Source organism: Trachymyrmex cornetzi, unplaced genomic scaffold (genome assembly GCF_001594075.2).
Source record: "Trachymyrmex cornetzi isolate Tcor2-1 unplaced genomic scaffold, Tcor1.1 scaffold99, whole genome shotgun sequence".
Classification (NCBI taxonomy): Eukaryota; Metazoa; Arthropoda; class Insecta; order Hymenoptera; family Formicidae; genus Trachymyrmex; species Trachymyrmex cornetzi.
Genome location: NW_017300343.1, coordinates 863,208 through 885,198, shown reverse-complemented (window position 1 = coordinate 885,198; position 21,991 = coordinate 863,208). Strand labels below are relative to the sequence as shown.

The window sequence follows — 21,991 nt, the reverse complement described above, 5'->3', positions numbered from 1 at the left end:
GGAGGAGAATTCCTCGGTAGGACGACTCGGATTGCTCGGTTCGGCTTAATTTCGAGCTTAAACCGGGATATCTCGCGATTGCAACCATCCGTTCTCCTTCCTCTTCGCCGAGGGTGCTACGCTTCACTCTCCACTCCGGTCTGACCCGTCAACGTCCGAGAAGATAAAATTTATTCCTATATTTTTATTTCCACACGCAAGTTTTCTAGCAGCTGCGAGAAACGACCAAAATATACACTTATGATATTTTTAATAAGCATTAATATGTAACTGTATAATACCCAGATGCTCACATTTAAATCCATCTGTTTGTAGACGGGCGTATCTATATATACATGTCGTGATTTCTCTATATACATTATTTATATGTTTATAATATTGATAAAGGATGTAGAGTAGACATTTTCTAATACATATCATGATTCATTGAAATTAACACAATTATTGTGAGTTCCTATGATGTTTGTCAGTTTTCGTTTTTCAGACGTCTGGTAAAACTGTTTAGAACTTCTTCGTGATAGATGGTCATCACAAATTATTTACACAAAATAGTTCCCAACAGTTCTGTACTTCAAAAGAATGTTTTGCCTCGCTTCATTCTCGAGATAAAACTTCTCTGCTCGTAATAAATGATGGGCGTCTATCAACTCCAGGAAAAGACTTTTTAATATATGTCAATATTTGTTTTGTTGCCAGCAGTTGAGAAATTACAGCAGCAGAACTCATAATGTTAAGTTTTTCATTTATCTACATTGAAAGAACTTTCGCGACGTACCTACATGGAGATTCAGAAGAAATACATTTTTACGGAAATGCCACGACCATTTTTGTCTTGATATAAAATGAATTCTTCCTGTCCATCTCAAAAACATACCTAGTTTTTTCTTATGAATTAATATGTAACTCTGTTTGATTAACCAAAATTTCGTGACAATAAGATTATATGATCATTGATAAAAATAAAAAAATTGAAAAATAAAATTTGTGTTTCGTGTTTTATTTCTATAAAATTTTTTTACTGTTATTTTGTGTAATTTTTCAATTATATTTTACGAAAGAATTAAATAAGAATTAGTTACATTGTAAAATATTACTTAATAAAAATAAAAATTTTCTACTTACGTCCATTTTATCTTTCAAGCTTAAACGATTTCGGTTTTAAAAGATATAAAAATTTTAAGATAGAGAATATAACATCTTTTTTATTCAAAGCTTTGGTAAAATCATAAGAACGATCGTTCGTATCAGCTAAGCATCGATGGTTCTCGTATAGATTTTCCAATAAAAGGAACAAAGAACTATTCGAAAAAACATTTTCCTTCGCCTCGTTTGCATTTCTGGGGATGATTTTGGGCTATCGGGGCGTACGGAGCCGATAGGACAGATAGGAACTCAAATTAATATAAGACCGCGGTGAATTCCGGGCGGTATCGGCGACCAAAAAGAAAGTGTCGTCCGTAATTACCAGATAGCCGATAATTAAAGCACGACGAAGGATAGGGTAGACGGAAGGGAGGAAGGCGGGAAGGCAGTGGCGAGAACGTGGAATTTAAAAGTTAAATTGTGTTTCACTCATGAATTATGCATTTGCATCGCGAACTCTCCTGATTCGCTAAAACTTTGATCTTCCGGGTGCATCATATCGGTCACATAACCGTTAACATGATGCACTTTTAATTGACAAATACTACCGCAAGCATTTTTCTCTAGTGTTTGAGGCTTTCATCAACCAATCAATTAATTCATTTTCGTGCGATAAACCCGCAGACTGATATGTATAAATGTGCACATTATCAATTCGGAATCGAAGAAACACTTCGAATGGAGCGTAAGGAAAAGAATCTCGTCGCCGAGTCTTGAGAGGCTGATTTACTCAATTTTATTAACGCGGCTCGTGCAGATCGAAAGGGGAAGCTATAAGTTGGCAGTTATTCAAATTCACGGTAACAAGAACAAACAGAAGTATTGATGAATATACATCTTGCAATTAAGCCTCACTAGTTACTGGAAGCAATCGAGGTTCCCTCGATAACTGTGTTCATGTACAATTTGTAACAAGATGAATTTTTGAAGACTTGTAGTGATTACATTAACATACACATACCAAAGCAGTGACTAGCCAGGATATACAATATGATGTTCCATTAAATTATGCAAATAGATATAAGAGCCATGAAATTCCGATTTTATAAGAGAGACGATCATACTGGTCATGATAAACTTACTGGACGGATACATTTAAATTAAATAAAACTATGTACAACAGAGATAATTTTTGTACTTAATTAAATGAAATTAGAAAAAGTCCTGAAACTTTTGGAAACAAAATCAGCTTTATTATATGAATTTTGTAGGCATTGAACGTTAGTAATTTAATCAAATACTGAAATAATAATAATGGATTAACTATTCGTGCACAATTAACTATTCTGAACAGCATAAACCGCTTACATATAGATATATATATAGGTATATATAGTCGATGATGTGTTTGAATTATATTAAAATAGATTCCCCACAATGCTGCGTTGGCGTTATATCAGGATTCATTACAAAATTATTGTCTGTTCTTTGTCAAAGTCAAAATTAAATCTTGGATTAGATATACAGCTGATTATTCAACTGTGTGACATAAAATATATAAATTTCTATTGTAATTTGACAGATTCGTTAATTATCAGTGAATCTAGAAAAGACAAATATTTCCTTAATAAATATTAAATATGTAAAACATTTTATGCCATATATCTCTTCAAACTTTCAAATTTAATGATCAAATTTCAAATAACATTTATTTAAATAAAGTTTTTTTCTGGACAAATAAATATTAATACACTACAATCAATTTAACTGTCAACATTAACAGTTGTATTAATAATATTCATAATCAAGAGATTAAAAGGTACCTCTCAAAAAAGTAACTGATTAATAAAGTGATATTAATGATTATTGTATACATTGCGTAAGTCAATTAATATTTTACAACTTGTATTGTTAGTTCACCGTGTCGTTTAATCGTTCATTTCAGTTTAATTATAACACTTGATGTTTACAACTGTATTCGATAATATTTTTAGTTACCTTCCGCACCTTTCCGTTCGAATTAAAATTATCAATTATTCGTCATGGTTTTAGTTTTTCACGCAAGTGTGATCGATAACAAGCAAGTGTGAAGAACATTCGAATAAACAAGGATCCAATAAGCGTCATTATATGCACATTATACAGATCATATATTATGGTCATTATATACATTATTATATCATCATATTATTTTATGTTATCGACATACACAAGTTACTTGTTTCGCAGTTATGCGATCAGAGTTCTGCTGTTACGTAGACGACGTATCGACGCAGACAATATTGCGTAGATGTATCGTGAATTCCATCCGATTGGTATGCATGCGCGTTGCGCTCCGTTCGAGAATTAAACTGCGATGGAATCACATCTCATTTGAGAATATTTCGTACATCGATGTTAAAGAGATGGATAGATCAAGCGTTTATTAATATTCTAGGGCAAACTCTCGAAGAAAAAGAGAAAAAGAAACAAGCAAAAAAATAATAAAGAAAATAGAGGAATATCTAGATTGTAATGAGTGAAAATTGCGTTATATGATCGAATAAATGTCGTTTGATTCGAATAAACGTTAAAATATCGTGTCGTTAAAAATAATTAAAGCATGCCTTTATATAGTCTCCGATTCGAATCTCTTCCGTTCTCAATAATTTTCGATGAGTTAGTTCGCGCAGTGGACGTTAAATTGTTTCAAGATATAAAAATATAAAATAAAAGAATAATAATGATAATATTAAAGAGAGAAAAAGAGAGAACAGTTTCACATAAAAAATTTAAGAGTTTGAAAAATCAATACTATTATTAATAATAACTATGTCTCTTTATTTAAGCTTAAATAGTCGTTTCATTAAATAAAGAAGAAATTGTGCAGTAAAATCGAATAATTCTGAAAAATTTTGACCAGGTTTTAATTTAAACGATTTGAGACAAAATTTTTTAATATTATTTTAAGAATCGTCGATGGTATCATTTTGGCTCCGTTAATTATTTCAATTTTTTTCTTTTTTATATAGATATACAGTGTATAGATATATTATTACAATACAGAACATTGAAAATGTGTAAATACAATGGAAAAAATTCTAAAAATGATACAAATAATAACAAAATAATTTTTTACTAACCAAAAACAAGGATAATTATAGGAAATTAACAAATTGGCATCTTCAGCAGTTATCGCCATAGAGCACTCTTTAGGTGGTTTTAATATTCCAAAACACATATACTGATTCTGTGCAAATAAAATCGGAATCGAAGCAAAAACAAGTCGATAGTTACTTTTGTGAAAAAATGATTCCGGAAATACGATATACTATTCCTTCGGAGATGATGTCGTCGCAGAGTTCATTTTCACATGACGTTCTTGAACGCAGTCGTGGAATATTCAACCGTGCTCGAATATCGGGCCTCTCACGCGAACGGGATGCAAATCGTAAAACCGCTTATGAGACCGAGGGTGTGATGCCGCCGCAAAAGAGAAGAAAACGAGGCACGACGGTGAAGAGAGGACCGGGATGGGAAACGAGGGATCACGCGGGGAGGTCGACGCGATTCCGCCCACGAAAGGATGCATTAAACCTCGACAAGCGTGCGCGCGCGAGGGTCGTGAAAGCGCGATTTACACCTCTCCGATCCACCGCCGATCGACCGCCCGCACCTGGGCACCTGAGAAGCGATGAATCGAATACGATTATCGATGCATCGCGAATACACCCGTTGTGCTGTGTCGCCCGATAATAAATTCTCGACCTTCTCGGATTAAGAGCAGCGAAGAGGAGACGAGATCTCACCTCCTCGTCCTCCTTGGCAATGCTTATAAACGGTTCCTCCGACGAGGAACCTGCTGTAGAGTGAAGCTCTTTTTAGTTCGAGGACGTATACACGAGCTGGAGCTTCGTAAGGTTTGCATTAAACTCGAGGAGTGCATTCTTTGATGAAGTCGCTCGACGGATTTTCCCCGCTGAATATTTGATCGCATCTTTTCGCCTGACTCCTGAATTTTCGACACTAAATAGCGGTTTTATACTCTTCATTATCATTCTTTTTTTGTGGGATATATGCTATTATACTGAAAAAAATGGTCTGGTTGGATTGAATAGTAATTCTCTGATGGAAAATAAACGAATCAGAATTTTCTGGTTAAATCTACTGGAATTCCAGTTGTGATAACTAAAATTCTAATTGATATAATTATTTTGGTAAAAATAAAAATTCTAATAGATTTTACCAGAAATATTGTATCAACCAGAATTCCGGTTATCTCAATTAGAATTTTAATCAATTTAATCAGAGAAAATTCTGATTCATCCATTTTCAATTAGAAATTTTTATTCAGCGTAATTTTGAATAAATTAATTTGTATTCACTGTTGATGCAAAAAAAATTTATAAGATTTAAGAGAATAAATAGGCAATAAGATTTTCTTATTCAATTAGAAGGACTTAGTTCACAGAAGGACTTATTTCCAACCACTTGTAACTAGAAAGTAAATCAGCGTTTCGATATATATTCAATTTGAAATGAAGTCGAGACTTCTCAAGGAAACTCGTATATCTATATAATGATGTCCTTTTGTAAAACGAGACGTTATTAGCTGAAGGGTTTCCACGTTTCTCAATAATACCGGAGAATGCAACTTCTATGAGATAGTTGTATTACGTGCTTTATCAAATACAAATTGACACATGCGCAATACAAAGTTGAACCGGCGATTAAATAGACGTCCCGGAAATGGGAACTATTTCCGATATCGAAAAAGACGTGAGCTCGAGATTTCGGTGGCATTAGACGCGACACGAGCGTCGATTGGCCGGGAACGCGTCTGAGGATCGTCTTTACTACAAGGCAGCTCGTTTCCGAACGTCTTTTCTCGGTGCTCGCCAATAAACGGTCCGGTTGCTTCCTCCAGGGCGCAAAGTCGTTCCGACAAATGGAACCTCTCATACAGAAAATTGCAATGGCAATCATAAAGCAATACGAGGGAAAAATTGAGCCTCGTAACGCTGTCGTCATTCTTGTAAAACTCTTGTTAAGACCAAATACTTTAATACTCTGTCTCGCAGTCGTCATGTATGTTCGGTCATACTATATCGATATCAATATTGACAGAAGTAGAAAGAAGAAAGAAAGAAATAAAAAAAAACTTCCATTTATATAAATTTTAATTATAAGAATCTGAAACTATTTCTAAAAAAGTATAAAATATTTTTTTAATTTTAAGGACCTATAAATATGATATAGAAAAATTAGTTCAATTTGTTTTCCAGTCTAATTGAAAAATCAATATTTGAAAAATGTAATAAATTTATATCGTTTAATATTTTCTTTTATCTTTTTACGGACGTAAGTAAATTATGTAAACTTTCCTTACAAGAGAATATTCGTTAAAGATAAAAGAATCTCATTTAAGTTTTCTTTTGTGTTGCATAAGGGCTAATTCTAAAGAAACTTTCGATAGCATTTAATATTATATGGACTTATCTATCTCTCTCAATCTATCATAATATCACGGCACAGCAAGGGGGATATAAATCAAAGTTTTCGCATTCGCTCGCTGCCGCAAGGAAACTTTAAGTTTCGTGCTTAATTTAAGTTTGCATATTACACCCAACAACAAAATATCAATTAATTCTTGCGAAACTTGTAGTCCGTTCGCAAATATTATCTCTCTTATCAGCCCATCGAGATGTATCATAAATCACGAATTTCGTATCTACGCGCATCTAGCCTCATGTGTACCTAACATATTAAAAATAAATTTCATCTCTTTCTCTCTAACAATTACTCGCTGCCCGTCTACCTTATAAAAATCACGTAGTAAATTTCGTATAACAATTAATCTTCGCTCGATCAACAAATTTTTTCTTCCCTAAAAGAGAATTGCGTAAACACGAAACAAATAACATTTCATCGATAACCGCTCTTTTTATTTTAGTAATTCTAAGATCGTTAATCATGCAGTTTTTAAATTTGATAATTCTAAACTCCGCAAACAATTATGTACATATATAATTGTACAGTTTACACGGTTTTGCTTTTCCGCTCGAACGAAAAATAATCCCTCGCGCGTTAAAAATTCCGAGTGTCGGCTCCTTGAAGTAGCTTTTCGATCCGTATATATAGTTGGTTCAAGGATATCGATCTTGGATTTATTTCCGCAAAAAGCAAAAGATTGGTATTCATATCAGGGAATACACTTCGGGGGTAAGCGGCTTTCTGTGTAAGTAAGAATGGAGTAAGGTACTCACGTTAGCGGTGTCGTCGAGTTTCCGCTTCCACGCATCGCTACGTTCGATTAAAGCGTTCCACTGCTCGGAAAGTTTATTCACTTCGCGGCGAATGCTCCGCGTCAATTCGCGCGCCTGCTCCTCGGCGCTTCTGTAGCCTCTGGAATCACCGTCCAATTCTCTGCCTGCTATAGAAAAAGCAAACCAAAAATAAAGCGTTAAACATTTTCCCAGAACGAACCTGCATAGTTCTAGTTTTCATTCCATCTCTAAACTTTTATTATTTCACATATATACTGTTTTATAATCGAATAGAAAATTGTTTCGTGATTAAATATCAAAGGATCTCGCACTAACTACGTGAAAAATTAGATCCCGGTGAAATGGAATAGTTCTCATACGTGATATAGTTTATAATGTGAAAAGATGTCACAGACAATGAATAGTTCCAATGGCTCAATAATGAATAATTTAATAATATTTATTAAATTATATAATAAATTAAGCTGGACTTTCTTACACGTTCGTACGTTACATAGATGTGTAAGAAACACTAAACAACTGTATAACAATTCACACAGACGGTGCTGACGCATACGAATTGCGAACATTTGGGACTCTCTAGTTTTCTCTCTCGCACAGATGTTGGCTTCACGTTTGGTATATGGATGGCACAGGCAATTCCGCTTCCAGTAGTATATGTTCTAAGACCGCAGCCGAAAATACAACGTAGTTTATTAATCCTGACTTGCATCTCGTGTCTCAATCTGCCCCTCTCGATCTTATCTCCCTATCCTCTCGTTCGATGTCGCGCGCATCGCATCCGAAACCTACCACCGCTCGCGATCGCTCCGCATCTAAAGCCCATCTACATAAGACGCAGAACACGAGTCGCAGGTCGCAAAACTAGAAACTAATCTAACGTATTTTAATTATGATTTGATTGTAGGACGCAGAGCGCAGGATGCAGAAAGTTGAGTGAACTTTAACTTTCGTCCTGCGTCTTGTGTCCTACGTATTGCGGTCTACGACCTATTAAGCCCATTCTACATAAGACGCAGAACACGAGTCGCAGGTCGCAAAACTAGAAACTAATCCAACGTATTTTAATTATGCTATAATTGTAGGACGCAGAACGCAGGACGCAGAAAGTTGGGTCAACTTCAAACTTTCGCGTCCTGCGTCTTGCGTCCTACGTATTGCGATCTACGACCTATTACAATCTGAAATACGTTTCACTTGCGACCTGCGACCTATGTCCTGTGTCTTATGTAGAATGGGCTTTACAATCTAAAATACGTTTTACCTGCGACCTGTGTTCTGCGTCTTATGTAGAATGGGTTTGATCGTCTCGACATAAAAGTAATATAAAGTACAGAATACAAATAAAATAATCAAAAAATAACGGCAAAATACAAAAGAGCGTTAGGAGTCAGCGCTAGATATTATATTGTGCAATGCTAACTAATACCTATAAATGTGATACAAATTCAATTTTGTACGTTTCGGCTCACTATTTGAGCTATCCTCAGCAATAAAAAATTATCGCTTATCGCACTATCAAATCTGTCGAACTGCGTCTCGCTCAATCGTAGTTCCGACCTCCAATAATGCAGCCGCATTGGAAATGTGGTGAGAGACAATCATCTTCAACATAGTCTAATGTTGTGCCAACCAGTTGCTTAGCTGAATGGAGTAGATAGTGGAAGCTCATCTCCAACAACGATCGCAAGCAGATCCAAGCATCGTCAATCCATTATGATAAATTTAAAAATTATGATGTTAAAGTTAGATTGAAAAATAATTTAAGTAACATCAAAGAGAGTCATGTTCAAATAAAATAAATAAAGGATTTCAGAAAACAATACAATAAATAACGAAATAATGACTATAAGAGTCAGCGCGAGAGATGATGCGCACAAATCAACAAAGTCGATATTCAATAAAATTATTTAAAGTACAGAAATCAACTTAATCTTATATATGAGCCCCTTGACAAGTGGCATAAGTAAAAAATTAGGAAAAATGCGTTTGTTATAGAAGTAGATAAAAAGTATTAAGAATATTTGTTTTATCTCTCTCTATCAATTTAATTTACTTTTATTTTGTTTTTATGTTCATAAAAAATAAAAATCAATTTTACATCATAAATAAAGTAACCGTACACGGAAAAAAAATTTTACTTGTTTCAAGAAAACAATTTTCTCAAATAGTCCCTAGCAGACATTTAGTTAATTTATGAAACAATTTTCTCGTTACTAGTAGATATTTTTGGTAACCAAGAAATTGCTTTTTGAAATAAAAGTTATATTTTATTAAAAAAGTAATCAATGTACGATTTCTAATACTCATGTCATAAAGTATATTTTAAGAAAAATGTTCTCTTATTAACAACAATCAGATTCAAGTAATGACATTTATTAGATTTAATAAAACAATTTTCTACTGACAGGTAATTGTGTTTTTATTAGAATAAAATATTTTCTTCATTGATAAATTATTTGCTTCAGGATAATATTTTATTGGAACAAAAAACAAATTTATTGTGGCAAGTAATTAATTCTTTCAATCAATAAATTACAGTTCAAGAAAATATATTTACTTGAAACAAGTAAATTTTTTTTCCGTGTAAAAATATCTGGAATAGTGATTCTGGAATAAGTCCAGCTTTTTTTACGGTCACTTTATTTATGATGTAAAATTGATATATATTTTTTATGAACTTAAAAACAAAATAAAGGTAAATTAAATTGATAGATAAAACAAACATTCTTAATACTTTCTATTTCTATAACAAATGCATTTTTCCTAATTTTGGACTTATACTACTTGTCAACTAAGAGGCTCGTATGTAAAAAAACTAATTTATTTCACCGAGACTCAATTTTCCATATAATTAGTGCAAAGTCCCTTCTGTTCAAAATATTGAAAAAATAAGATCGCGCGATTCTTCAAGTGACAAAACTTTTCTGCCTACATTCCTAAAATAATATATATAATAACATATTCAAAGAAACGAATGTACCGAAGATCACGTCTTTCCAACGTAACGTTACGCCGACTTTACGTTCAGTAAATACGAGTATATATTTGTCAAAGGAGCGACGAGAGACCGAATCAACCGAATCGCGTAAAAATGCACGTGTCTCTTTCCTGATTTCTCAGTACTGTCGATCGATAAATTCGGGCAGTGGGACGATTAAACACTGATGCGCAGGATGAATCGCGGCGAAGGCCAGCTGGGAAACATAGCGAACATAAATCAACATAACACTCGGAGATAGGGAGTCAGCGAGCAGGCATATAGGTACAGCATCGCCGTTATCAATGCTAAACATGCACATAAAAACTGTCCACCGCATGATACGATGCGTGATTCATAGGACAATTAATTCCCGATAGGCTCGGGATAACTCGAGCCCGAGTTCGCGCTGTTTCTATGCTTCGTTACACGTAGGTTTCTGAATGACATAGAAAAAACCGCATAAAAGGGTTCCTTGTGAATCTTGATGGGCGCCGGTAATCCACGCGTTACCTCGGCATTTTTACGGGTTTCCAGTGAGATATATGCGCGGTAGTAAATTTCGCGATAAAGGAGCGCCGATGATATTAAAAGATGGGAAAAACGATTTGCGTTCAGAATGGGATGTCAGGTGCGATTATCTTCCGCGTCACGTGGCATTGATTGATCAATCGGGGAAACGATTAATGGATGACAAGCCGCGGAAAAGCACAGCGCATGTCTGTTGAATGTAGAAAATGAGAGTAATTTGTTGCGATAAATATGCGCATATGTTGCATCGCTTACACGCGAGCTTCCTTTCTGTGCTCTCGATGCATTTGTATAATAATTGATAGTCATTGTTTCGATGGCATAAACGAAGATTGCAAGTAAAAGAAGAAAGGTTGTATCAATCCTTTATAATTTATTTTTCTTTATTTTTCTTCTCGTTAAAAATATTCCATCATTCAAATAAATTGGATCTGCATTGCTTTCTATGTCACTGAATTTTTTTAAAAGAAATTTTAATTCAATCAAAATCTCAAATATTAACCACGATAAAATTTACGATATCTTTTAAGTCTCCGTAATTTTTTATCGATACGATTTTTAGAGTTTTACATGATAAAATTTATCGGAGACCTACAACCGTTTTTCCGGGTAGATAACTCGATGCTCACCATTAAGCTGTCGTTCGAAAACGGTAAAACTTGCGGGGGGTGCCAAAGAAATCAGAGAGATAGAGAAACTTTTTATTTCGTATACCTTTGAATGATTCGAGCCACTTCCGATAAGAAATGCGTGCGATCTAACGTTTTATTTCTACGCCATCGGATCTTCCTCGCCGAGATCGACAGGTGGAATGGAATCGTCAGACTGGTGATGTAGCTTCTCCGCGATGCAAAAGGAGTGGCGGTGTCGAAAAGCTGAATCGACCGCGGAAAACAACAAGACGGATCGAATGAAAAAGAACGTCTCCGAAAGTAGTCTGTTGAACGAATTGAATTAGGCGACCGTGCTCTTCGTCTCTAAACCATCTATTCAACAGTTGACGCTTTACTTTCCGGGCACGTACGCCACTAGTTTATCTAGCTCTCACTTGCTGACTTCCCACCCTCGTCTCTATCCATATCCCTGGAATGTCCCGCTAATTCTTTCCTCCATCGCCGCCACGTCCAGATTTATCAGGAAATGGGAAATGGGTGACTGCGGAAGTAACGGCGAGATTCTCCAATGAACGTAAATTCCGCCGCTGCTATCGAGCCATATGAATAAAAATGGATAAAAACGAAATGCAAAATTGTACAAAAAATTTCATTCTATTCCACGTATTAGCAAACTTTATTGTAAAGTCTAACAGTTTCCGACTAAAGGATATAAAAAAGAATAAAATGAAACGCTTATTTTTATATTTCAATGTAAAAATACCCTTTATATAAAATCACTTTTTAGAACAAAAATTGATTTTTATTGATTTAATGTAATCATCATTTATTTCAATACATTTAGAACTCGACATTAATTCTTCTGTTACTAAAAAATATTCTGAATTTTTGCTTTTAAAGTGACTTAATTGAAAATATTATTTCTTCGTCATTGGTAGATTTTTTTTACACGAATTGGACTTCAGTTTTCAAAATAAAAGTTTTATTTATCATTTTGATTTATTCATTTATTCATTTTTTTAAAAGGTGAAATCAAATTCGTGAAAAAGAATTATTTGCGATTTTCACAACTTTAAAGCAACTTTTAAGGGAAAAAATACATTTAAAATGTTTTAATAATATAGAAAATTAATTCATTGCTCTAAAAAATAATAAATGATTAAAATAATAAATGATTGTATATACTGACAAATAAATTATTTCATCTTATAACCTTTTATATATCTTTCAGTTGAAAACTTTCGGACCTTACTACAGTAGTATAATTTATAATATCAATTAACTCTTTTATAATTTATATAATTAATTTATATAATTATTTATAAACAATATCGAATAGTGAATATAATATTACAAATGGCAATTTTTATTTATTTAGTTTTGAAAATTATTTTCTGAGTTAATATTAAGAAATAACTTGATTTTAAAATGTACATACGAGTCACTCGTATATGTCACTCAAAATAATTACAGGATTAATTTTCTTCAAAAGTCCATAATAGCTAAATATATCTGACATTTTGAAGATTCCTCTCATGTCAGAACTTAATTTTTACATTGAAGCTTTTTTAATCCACCGGAATTCAATTTAAATCTTTTTAGACTATGTGATTTTCTGAGTATAATTGGAAATTTCTGTTTTATTTGACAAAGTCTGACAATATTACAGAATTACATATTTCTAACTACAAGCTGACATTCAGAAAAGACAAATTGATTCTCGGTCAACTATTTTCTGCTTGATCAATCATTGTAGAAAGGAATTATCGATGGGTGCATTCTGGTTAGACGTATAACTAAATTGGCTTAAATTCATAAATGTAAACTACACTATTAAAAGTAAAATGTTAATTTTAACTTAAAGACGTATAGTGGACTTTTTGAGACATGCAAACGTGTTAAAATTAACACCAAAATTCTAATTTTAACATTTCTGTATGTCTCAACTACAGGTCTAAAGTTAAAATTAATATTTTATTTTTAGCGTTGTGTGTACAAAGGTATACGCAAAGTGTAAAAAAAAATAGATAACCCAAAAACATGAAGACTCTATCAAATATCTCATTTTTTTCAGTTTAAAAGAATTTAATCTATCTTGCTAGAAGTAACACATCGGATTTTTACATCACTTCATTTTGTAGTGTTCTATCGAGATAGATCAAAGCCTTTTGCTGTTGCAGTGGTTATTAAATAAAATAACAACTCAGGTATCTTATCTTATTGTAAAACTTTCCGCGATATAAAAGAGTGAGTTGAACCTAAAGTTAACAAAAATAAAAATCGATAAGTTTCGCGAGAGTCCGAAATTTCCTGTGCTCCAATCGGGGGCTGCGAACCCCGTTCGCGGATAATCCATCCCGACGAAATTCAACGTCGATATTGTATAATCCGGCCTTACGGCGCGCGCGATGTTATTCCACCAGAAATTTATCGACGGCGGCCGCCGGCCTGGTTACACCCGATGCCGCGCACGTTTCGCGAAACGTGACTACCTACGGAATGAGCGAAATCGCGCGCGGCTGTCGTTGGAGTTGCTCGCTCGCAGGAGCTCTTCCACGTTATTGGGATCAAATCCGTTTTACGCAAAGCGAAGACATCATTATGGTTATTCCGGGATCTTACGTCGGATATTACACGCAGCATGGTGAATGACAATGGCGCGGCTTTCGGCCGCGATATCGTAAGTATATATTGTACATATAAAGAATGAATTTTGTATATATGAAGTGGAACAACAACTTATACTCATTCACTATTCAAGCGAAAAGGAAATAGTTGTCGGATTATGAATTTACAATATTAAGATATAATAAAATGTATAATATATTATAATAAAATTTTTGTAAAACACGATATATTTTTTAATCGTGTAATATCCGATGTAAATGATTGAATAAAGTACGAAATGTACTACAAAAAAGTGTAATTGAATTAATATATCTATCTGTTAACAAATTTAGAACATATATTAATGTAGAGAGATTTACAAATTTTCATTTCTTTTGATATTTAATCATATTTAATTCATTTAACTTATGTATTTAATTTATTTTATTTCACTTATTTATAATTTGTTTATACTATTTAATTTTAAATCTTCTCTCTAAAACATATTCAGAAATTTACACATTTAAAAATAGTGTACTAGTGTAAATAATGTAAATTAATGATAATATATTAATTTCACAATATTAATATAACATCGCATTCAATATAGCCTGTTATATGCATAACAATAACATTGACGAATGAGTGTGAGCGAATATGTTTCAAAAGTAATTAGATCATGTTTTGACGGAGACTAATGAACTTACCGTCGAAACTTGCTTAAATTATTATCATCGGTTGTTACTGTTTGTTCGGCTATTTCGATATTTTGCGTCAATTGCACGACATTCTGATAAACGATAATAACTATCGTACATTGACGTAGATACATGTATGTTCATTCAAAGGGTATCGAATAATATTCTAATGAAGATTAACGAACGATTCGCACATCACTAATTGTGTACACAAATACCAATAATCTTCTCTTTCCGCTATTCTCGTTATCGAAAAATACATAAGGCTATAATGGAAACATTATACAATGTTCTCGCGGATTCCGTAAACATTCGGTCATTAATAATCGATTGGAAACATAAAGGAAGTTGCAACGGAAACTTTGCTGTTATATTTAAAATTTGAGTTTGTTAATAGCAACCGCGGTACAATAAACGTGAAATAAATATTTTTTATTGACTGATTAGTAAATTAAATAATAGCACACACTAGGAGAGAGAGGGAGGGGGGAGGAGAGAAAGAGAAAGATGATGACATAAGACCAGGTCATGCTTTCCTTAGGGACTTCAGTAAATTCCACCTACAAGTTTCCGGTCCCCTCTCGGGAATGTCTCTTCTAAAGCCCCCTATCTATTGGTATCGATGTACTACGATACTTCTAATTCGATTGAAAATCCCACGTGGGGCCACGTGACTCGCGACAGAGTTACGTTTACCTATAGTCGAAGCAAATTTTTTTCTAGCTGACACAACACAAATAAATCGTTTTGTCATAGAAAAATTGAATAAACATATTGTAAATATATTTATAAATACAGTAGAGAATTTGTCAATAAAAAGCAAAAAAGAAGTTCATTCATTTATTCGTTTCAGAGTTATTATGAAAGAAAAATATGAATAATTCTTCTCTATTCCTCTAGTTTTGCATATATAAATATTTTCCGGATGTAATAAGAGACATTCTCAAAATGGCTTTGACTTAAAATAAATAAAACTATTTTTTTATAGCCATGTAGGTTACAATAGAAAGTAATTTATTTTCTGACCGATAAAAAATATAGAATGAGCGCAAGAAAACTAAGATTATTCTTAATCAAATTTTTATTGTGTCGTGTAAGATGTAATTCGCGATATCCGAAAATGTAAATGAAATTATTGGAAATAAAATCTCTGCGCATTAAATTGCGAATAAATCAATGAAATCGAATTTATCTCGATGTATTATTTAGTGTTTTCCTTCATTTTTCCCGTTCTTTCTCAATCAGAGACGACGCAACATGAATAAAACATCTCGTCTAAATTTTCCAACTTTCGGAATTGCTGATACAGAACGAAAACACTAGAAAGTGTACACTTGTAGCTGATTTTGAAACCCTTCATATCGGTTCCCGATAGAGTTGCGTTAACACAGCCCACTAGAAGTTTTATCTCCGAATCGAATACTTGAAACGATATTACGATACAATATGATACCGTACAAAAAGAGAATTGTTCGCAATAGTTATATAAAGAACACCAGTGTAACGTATGTTACATCATACAAAGGATTATCCCTCGATATAAATAACAAAAAGAAAATTGTAAATGGAATATTAAAGTCAAAATTTTTTATATATATATTTTCAACAAAATATAAGACTTGCCTCACGCAACTGATCAAAACATATCTTTGTGTAGCTAAAAATCATTAATAATAAATTTCTTATCCTGGGAGGGGAGTTATTAATCTATATTTCTTAATTTCATATCGTAAAATATATATTTTAATTGATAGAGATTTTTATATTTTTACACATAGTTCTGCATGTATTTTTGTATTTTCACGTATTTTTCTATGTATTTTTACGTATTCTGTATATTCACTCACTACGTGAACGTGTTTTTGTCATGTATTTTGATTTTGCCAGTCAGAGTTATCAGTAAGTGAGTAAAGAAAGGTGAGGACCCATAGTCTACAGAGAAAAGAAAGTTGAAACAAATATAAGAACAGAGAATTAATTTTAAGTTGCTCGTGCGATACAATAGTCTCACTTTCTTCCTTCTTTCTTTTTTTTAAAAGCATACTGCGCTTTTCCTCCTTTTCCCCCTCTCTTTCCTATCATTGTTTTTTCTTCGTAGGTTTATGATTGATGTGCAGAGGATTACTTTTCACTGCAAATTCACAAAGTAAATAAACATAATTCTTTTATCTCGCATCAAATATCTACTGGGTTTTCTTAATATCCGTGCTTTCGGCGAGACAGGATTACGTAAATGAAATATTCAGGGCGTCGCAGTTATGCGTTCCTTGCCCTTACCGTGCTTGAAAAGGGAACGACAGTAAAGAATGAAGCTCGTTTCTGGTCTCGCGGGTTAGGCTGTAGAACCGAGAGCAGCAAAAGAAAGAAAACGGAAAATATTTCTCCGCAGTCTTTCAGACGGGAATTTCAGTGCAAGCACAATCGGCAGTTGTTCTTGGATTCTTGCCGTGGCACAAAATTCTCAACTGGCGCGGAAATTCATGAGAAAATGTGTGAATTATTAAAATACAGTTCGCAAGTTTGTACGCGGGGAAAGAAGAAGGTTAAATGAGATTTTTCTCATATTCGCGACAAGATCAACTGATCATCCATTTTTATTGCGATTCACGTAAGACTTTATTAACTTCAGCAAAATATCATACCGATAACTCAGAGAGAGAAACGTAAAGAATTTTCTTTCAATCGTTCCGATGATCGATTCCTTCATATCGTCCACGTAAAATATTTTCTAATATTACATTATACATATGTTAATTAAAAATCAAGAGAATTAATTCTAAATATTACGGATAAGTATCTTCTTACAGAAGTAACGTTAACCAAGAACAATTATCGATAGCAAGACAATAACAGTAATATCAATTTATTAATTCAAATGGCAATTAAACTAAAAAAGGATTTTGTGTGCTTTCTTCCAAACCGATAAATCGGTGAGATAAGCCGGAACGCTCGAAATTATTGCCACTTCTCAGTAACCAATGAAAAATTACAAATATAAGAACAAAAATTATGAATTGTTGAGATTGAAAGGTACTCACGCCATCGCTCTTAATTACCAGGTCTACAATATCGGCGAATTCAGTCTTGCGTTATGAGATGGTTTCACGGAACTAATGACGAATGTACTTGGCCGACTTTCTTTGTTTCTTCGTGAATTGTTCGTTCGTATGAGTGAAGTGGACGCTATTGGAACTTCCAAGTTTTCTGATAATCTCATATGAAAATAATTTTTTTAAAAACAAAAAAAAAACAAAGTAATAAAATAATTAACACGAACAACTTTGTTTTCATGAAACATAATTCTGTTCTTTTATGTATTATTACTCTCGAAAAACGCATTCCACTTGTTGGCCACATTTTATTATCTTCTCTTTTGTGTGCAATATTTTTATAAAATTTTATTTATTGGTGTAAATATAAAATTGTTAGCTGCAGATTAAAAAACAGAAAAACCCAATTTAAGTGTAATTCATAACGTACCTTCGGAGTCCGATGTGTCCGACAGCGGAGGCTCATTGGCGATGTACTGGCGGCCGCTCAGCAAATTGTTCTCCACGACCGGCCGTTTGTCCTCCAGCTGCCTCCTAAAGCCACGATGGTCGTCCTGTAAAGGAGACGCGTAAATCGTGAAACAAAAATAACGAGACAAGGAGCATCGGTGTCTGGTGCAGTGCCAAGTTTTCTCTTGGCGTTTAACTCTTCGCTGACGGGAAAGGCTTTGAGAAATTAGCCCCATTTCGATTAAATTCATACGTCTATTGTGACAAATAAGATAGAACGATGATAATACTACAACGTTGACGAATGCAGTTGATGATATTGTCATCGCCATTATTAGCTTTAGAAATGTCATTTAAAAGTTTTTCACTATCACATCAATTACACTTTAAATAAATAAAACAAATAAATATTATTAATTCAAATAATATTCTCTCAGCCAGACGCTGCTGCATCGCACTGCAGAGATATTAACGTGTACGTTCGTAATTACGTTTGACGGAGACGTTATGCAGCGGGGTTGGAAATTAGCCCGCTGCAGCCAGCGAGAAGAAGTCGAGTGGGTAAAAAGGCACTTTTACAATATTGCATACCCGCTAGTTAACAAGATTATCTCTCGTCCTTCACGGGGTTAAGGATTTGCTGCGAGCAACACGCGGATCTTTTTCTGCGCGTCGAGGGATGCCCCAGACGACATGTTCATGTCTAGTTTCTTTTTTTATATTGCTATGAAGGGAAAATTCATTCACGAGAAGAACGAAATCGTGAAGCAAAAAGACCGTCTTTAACTGTCGCCGAGTAGAAAATTTTTTTCATTTTTATGGTTACTTGTATATTTCGTTAACTTCATTCGACATTGATACTTCATAACAATACAATATAAATTAAACGATTTTACGTTTTGTTTTTCAAGTCTTGATATTTTTCATGTGATTTTTCTTTTTGATTTTTTAACATGTGCTACATTGGACGTTATGTCACCATTTACAAAAAATACTTGTATTTTTGAAGAATAAAACCACGTATTTCTTTAGAAATGTGAGTCTATCCGTGCTTTTACAAATTGATTGAGAAAATAATGACATAGTATATAAAACCAATTCAAAATAAATAAAGATATAGGTTACGTTATTATTTCCGATTTAATAATTACATCTTTAAAAGTAATATAAAACAGTTATTCTCCTATTTCTCTCTCTCTTTCTTTCTCACATGTTCGCACATAATGACTGTTTATTGTTACATATATTTAATAATAATCGACAATTAGCGAACAAAATTTTGAAAATCTGATCTGTTGGAAGATAAAATACATTGCATATTATTAAATTATATTGTTAAATAAATCGATTAAATTGTTCTACAGAATAGATTTCGCCGCATGTCGGCCATTAATCATTTTTATATTTTTCGTCGTTATTTTCTTTCTCTCCCCATTTCGAAGAATGATGACGCGGCGAGCATGGAGTGATAGAAATCTCATATTGCGGTTATTCTTTATTTTTTCTTTCTCTCTTGTACAAATTTCTTTTCTAAAGCTTTTCTATTACAAATAGATCACGTATAAATCATATGAATGTATCGATTGCGATAGATTTGAAAATTTTACGTCATAAAAAAATCGCAAGTAGATTAATTATAAATTTGTATTCTCCTTGTAAATTGCGCGCGTACTCTCTAAATCTGAATCAGTGGATAATCACTGATATCAGTGTCAAGTATGCCACTATTCACTAATCACTCAGTGACGTATTTGGCACTGACTAATCAGTGAAGTTCAATTAAAAAAAAAGAAGGTTTGAGCATTATATAATATATCCTGAAATATTGATATTTTATATATGTTAATTTCAATTTTCTAGTACTATATTCAATATCCAAATTGGAATTTATGCACTAAAATAAGATTAATTAAATCACATAACAAAGGTTAGCTAGGTTAGGAATTTCACATTTCACTCACTGATTACCAGTGGCATACTTGGCACTGATATCAGTGATTATCCACTTTCAGATTTAGAGAGTAGAAATTTACGCACACAATGCATACTTAACCATACGAGTTGAGATGTTAATTAAGAAATTAGAACAATTTAAAGCCATCCATCCACTTGGACAGATGAACATTTTCTAATTGCTCGCAGCTAGACAATTCCCTTATCAATGCGGTTATCATTACGAGAGGTTAATTACAAGATGTACATACAACGCGAGGCAACAATGCGCTGATGCATATCGCAGTAATATACGAGCATCTGACATTAACAATAAGAATCTTCATTTAACTGCTCCCAGCGGTTCGTATTGCGTATCTCGCCGAGGAGATAAATTATTTCAGAACAATTTTTTAATATACAACTCTCCACGGAAAAGGAATGTTCTTTGTCTGCTATTTTACGTGCTCAGTACAAAAATAAATAAATAAAAAGTAATATTTATACGATAACTGATTTAATTATTTCAGAATAATTTCATTGCAGAATTTTACTAAAAAGAAATTTCTTTTTCCCACATGTTTTATGTACATATTACGACAAATGATAAAATTATTTTAATTTAAATGCACATTATACAGTTTTAAGGAGAAAGTAATCCTTCCACTTTTCACTCCTGAACCAAACGAGCAACAAAAAATTTACGATAATTATCTGATTAATTCTAAATCTGTCTTATTAAACCTAAAATCAGTATCAAGAGCAAGTCAATCGTTCAAATTAATTTTATTACCTCGATAGAAACAGACCTTCTTTTATTTACAATCCATCTATTATGGACAAATTCCGTATATAAGTCGATACTATTACCCGTCAGAGAAACGAACGTTAAATATTTCACGAACCACGAACGTCGACGGACCTCTCCGTAAACAATCGAGGTAACGGCGCGATGAGAGGTTCGGACTCTCCACCAAGCCGAAAGAAACACACCGGCATAAATTCCAGAAGTTGACACTTGGCCAAAGTGCCCATCCGAAAAATAACCACCAAGCGCGACCATCCTCGACGTGAAAAGCGAAAATTCCAACGGCAAGGTCGAAATAAAAATATCAATCGCTTCATGCCACGGATGCGTCGAGGGAAGACGGGCTCGGCGAAACGGTCGCGTACAATAGTACGAAAAATGCATGCTCAAAACCGTGGACATGTTTCGTCGCGAACCAACAAAATTCATCGAATTCGCGCCGCGAATCGATACGCCTCTCAACGTAACGCCGGCCTCCCGACGTTACGTCGGCGGTTTTGATTTATCAGCCATATTCGCACGAGTGCAAAACGAACAAACGAACGAACGAAATGGCCTGCGTGCGAAAGGCGCGTACATGGAACGTTCGTCGTGGACGGTTCGTCGTCGGGACGTGCAACGATGCCGTTTGCAAGCGTGCGCGGGAATCGATCCGCGCGCTTGTAGGCGAAATGGAATTTTCAGGACGACTCCGGTAAGAGGAATGGCTATTGCGCTCGTTACAGAGTTACATCGTCGGTCGCAACGGCGACTAAACCGTACACGATCGGCTTTCATTTCGATTGCGTGGGAGCAATAAACGATCTTCTAATTACGCGTCTGTCATTTCGGCTTCGATGCCGAAGCGCCCCGGTAGTTTCGATTCCGATTAAATGAATTCATTTTTCCTCCACCATTTCGTATGGAGAGTGATTTCTACAATTTTCATTTGAAAATGTTAGAACGAAAACGTTTTTCTACAACTAAGAATCT

At 34.0% G+C, this 21,991-nt stretch overlaps 1 protein-coding gene across 9 annotated transcripts in view; it reads right to left on the bottom strand.

Moving 5' to 3' along the window:
- LOC108770136 (dystrophin, isoforms A/C/F/G/H) overlaps positions 1–21,991 on the bottom strand; it is a 475,481-nt gene that overhangs the window by 58,272 nt on the left and 395,218 nt on the right. For 8 of the 9 annotated variants that reach the window (XM_018521482.1, XM_018521491.1, XM_018521492.1 and 5 more), the window contains 2 exons: positions 18,260–18,383; positions 7,329–7,495 (listed from right to left, as the gene is read on the bottom strand). In XM_018521482.1, the coding sequence (XP_018376984.1) occupies positions 7,329–7,495; positions 18,260–18,383 (291 nt within the window). The remainder of the gene's footprint in view (positions 1–7,328; positions 7,496–18,259; positions 18,384–21,991) is intronic. The other variant, XM_018521483.1, reaches the window with a different exon arrangement.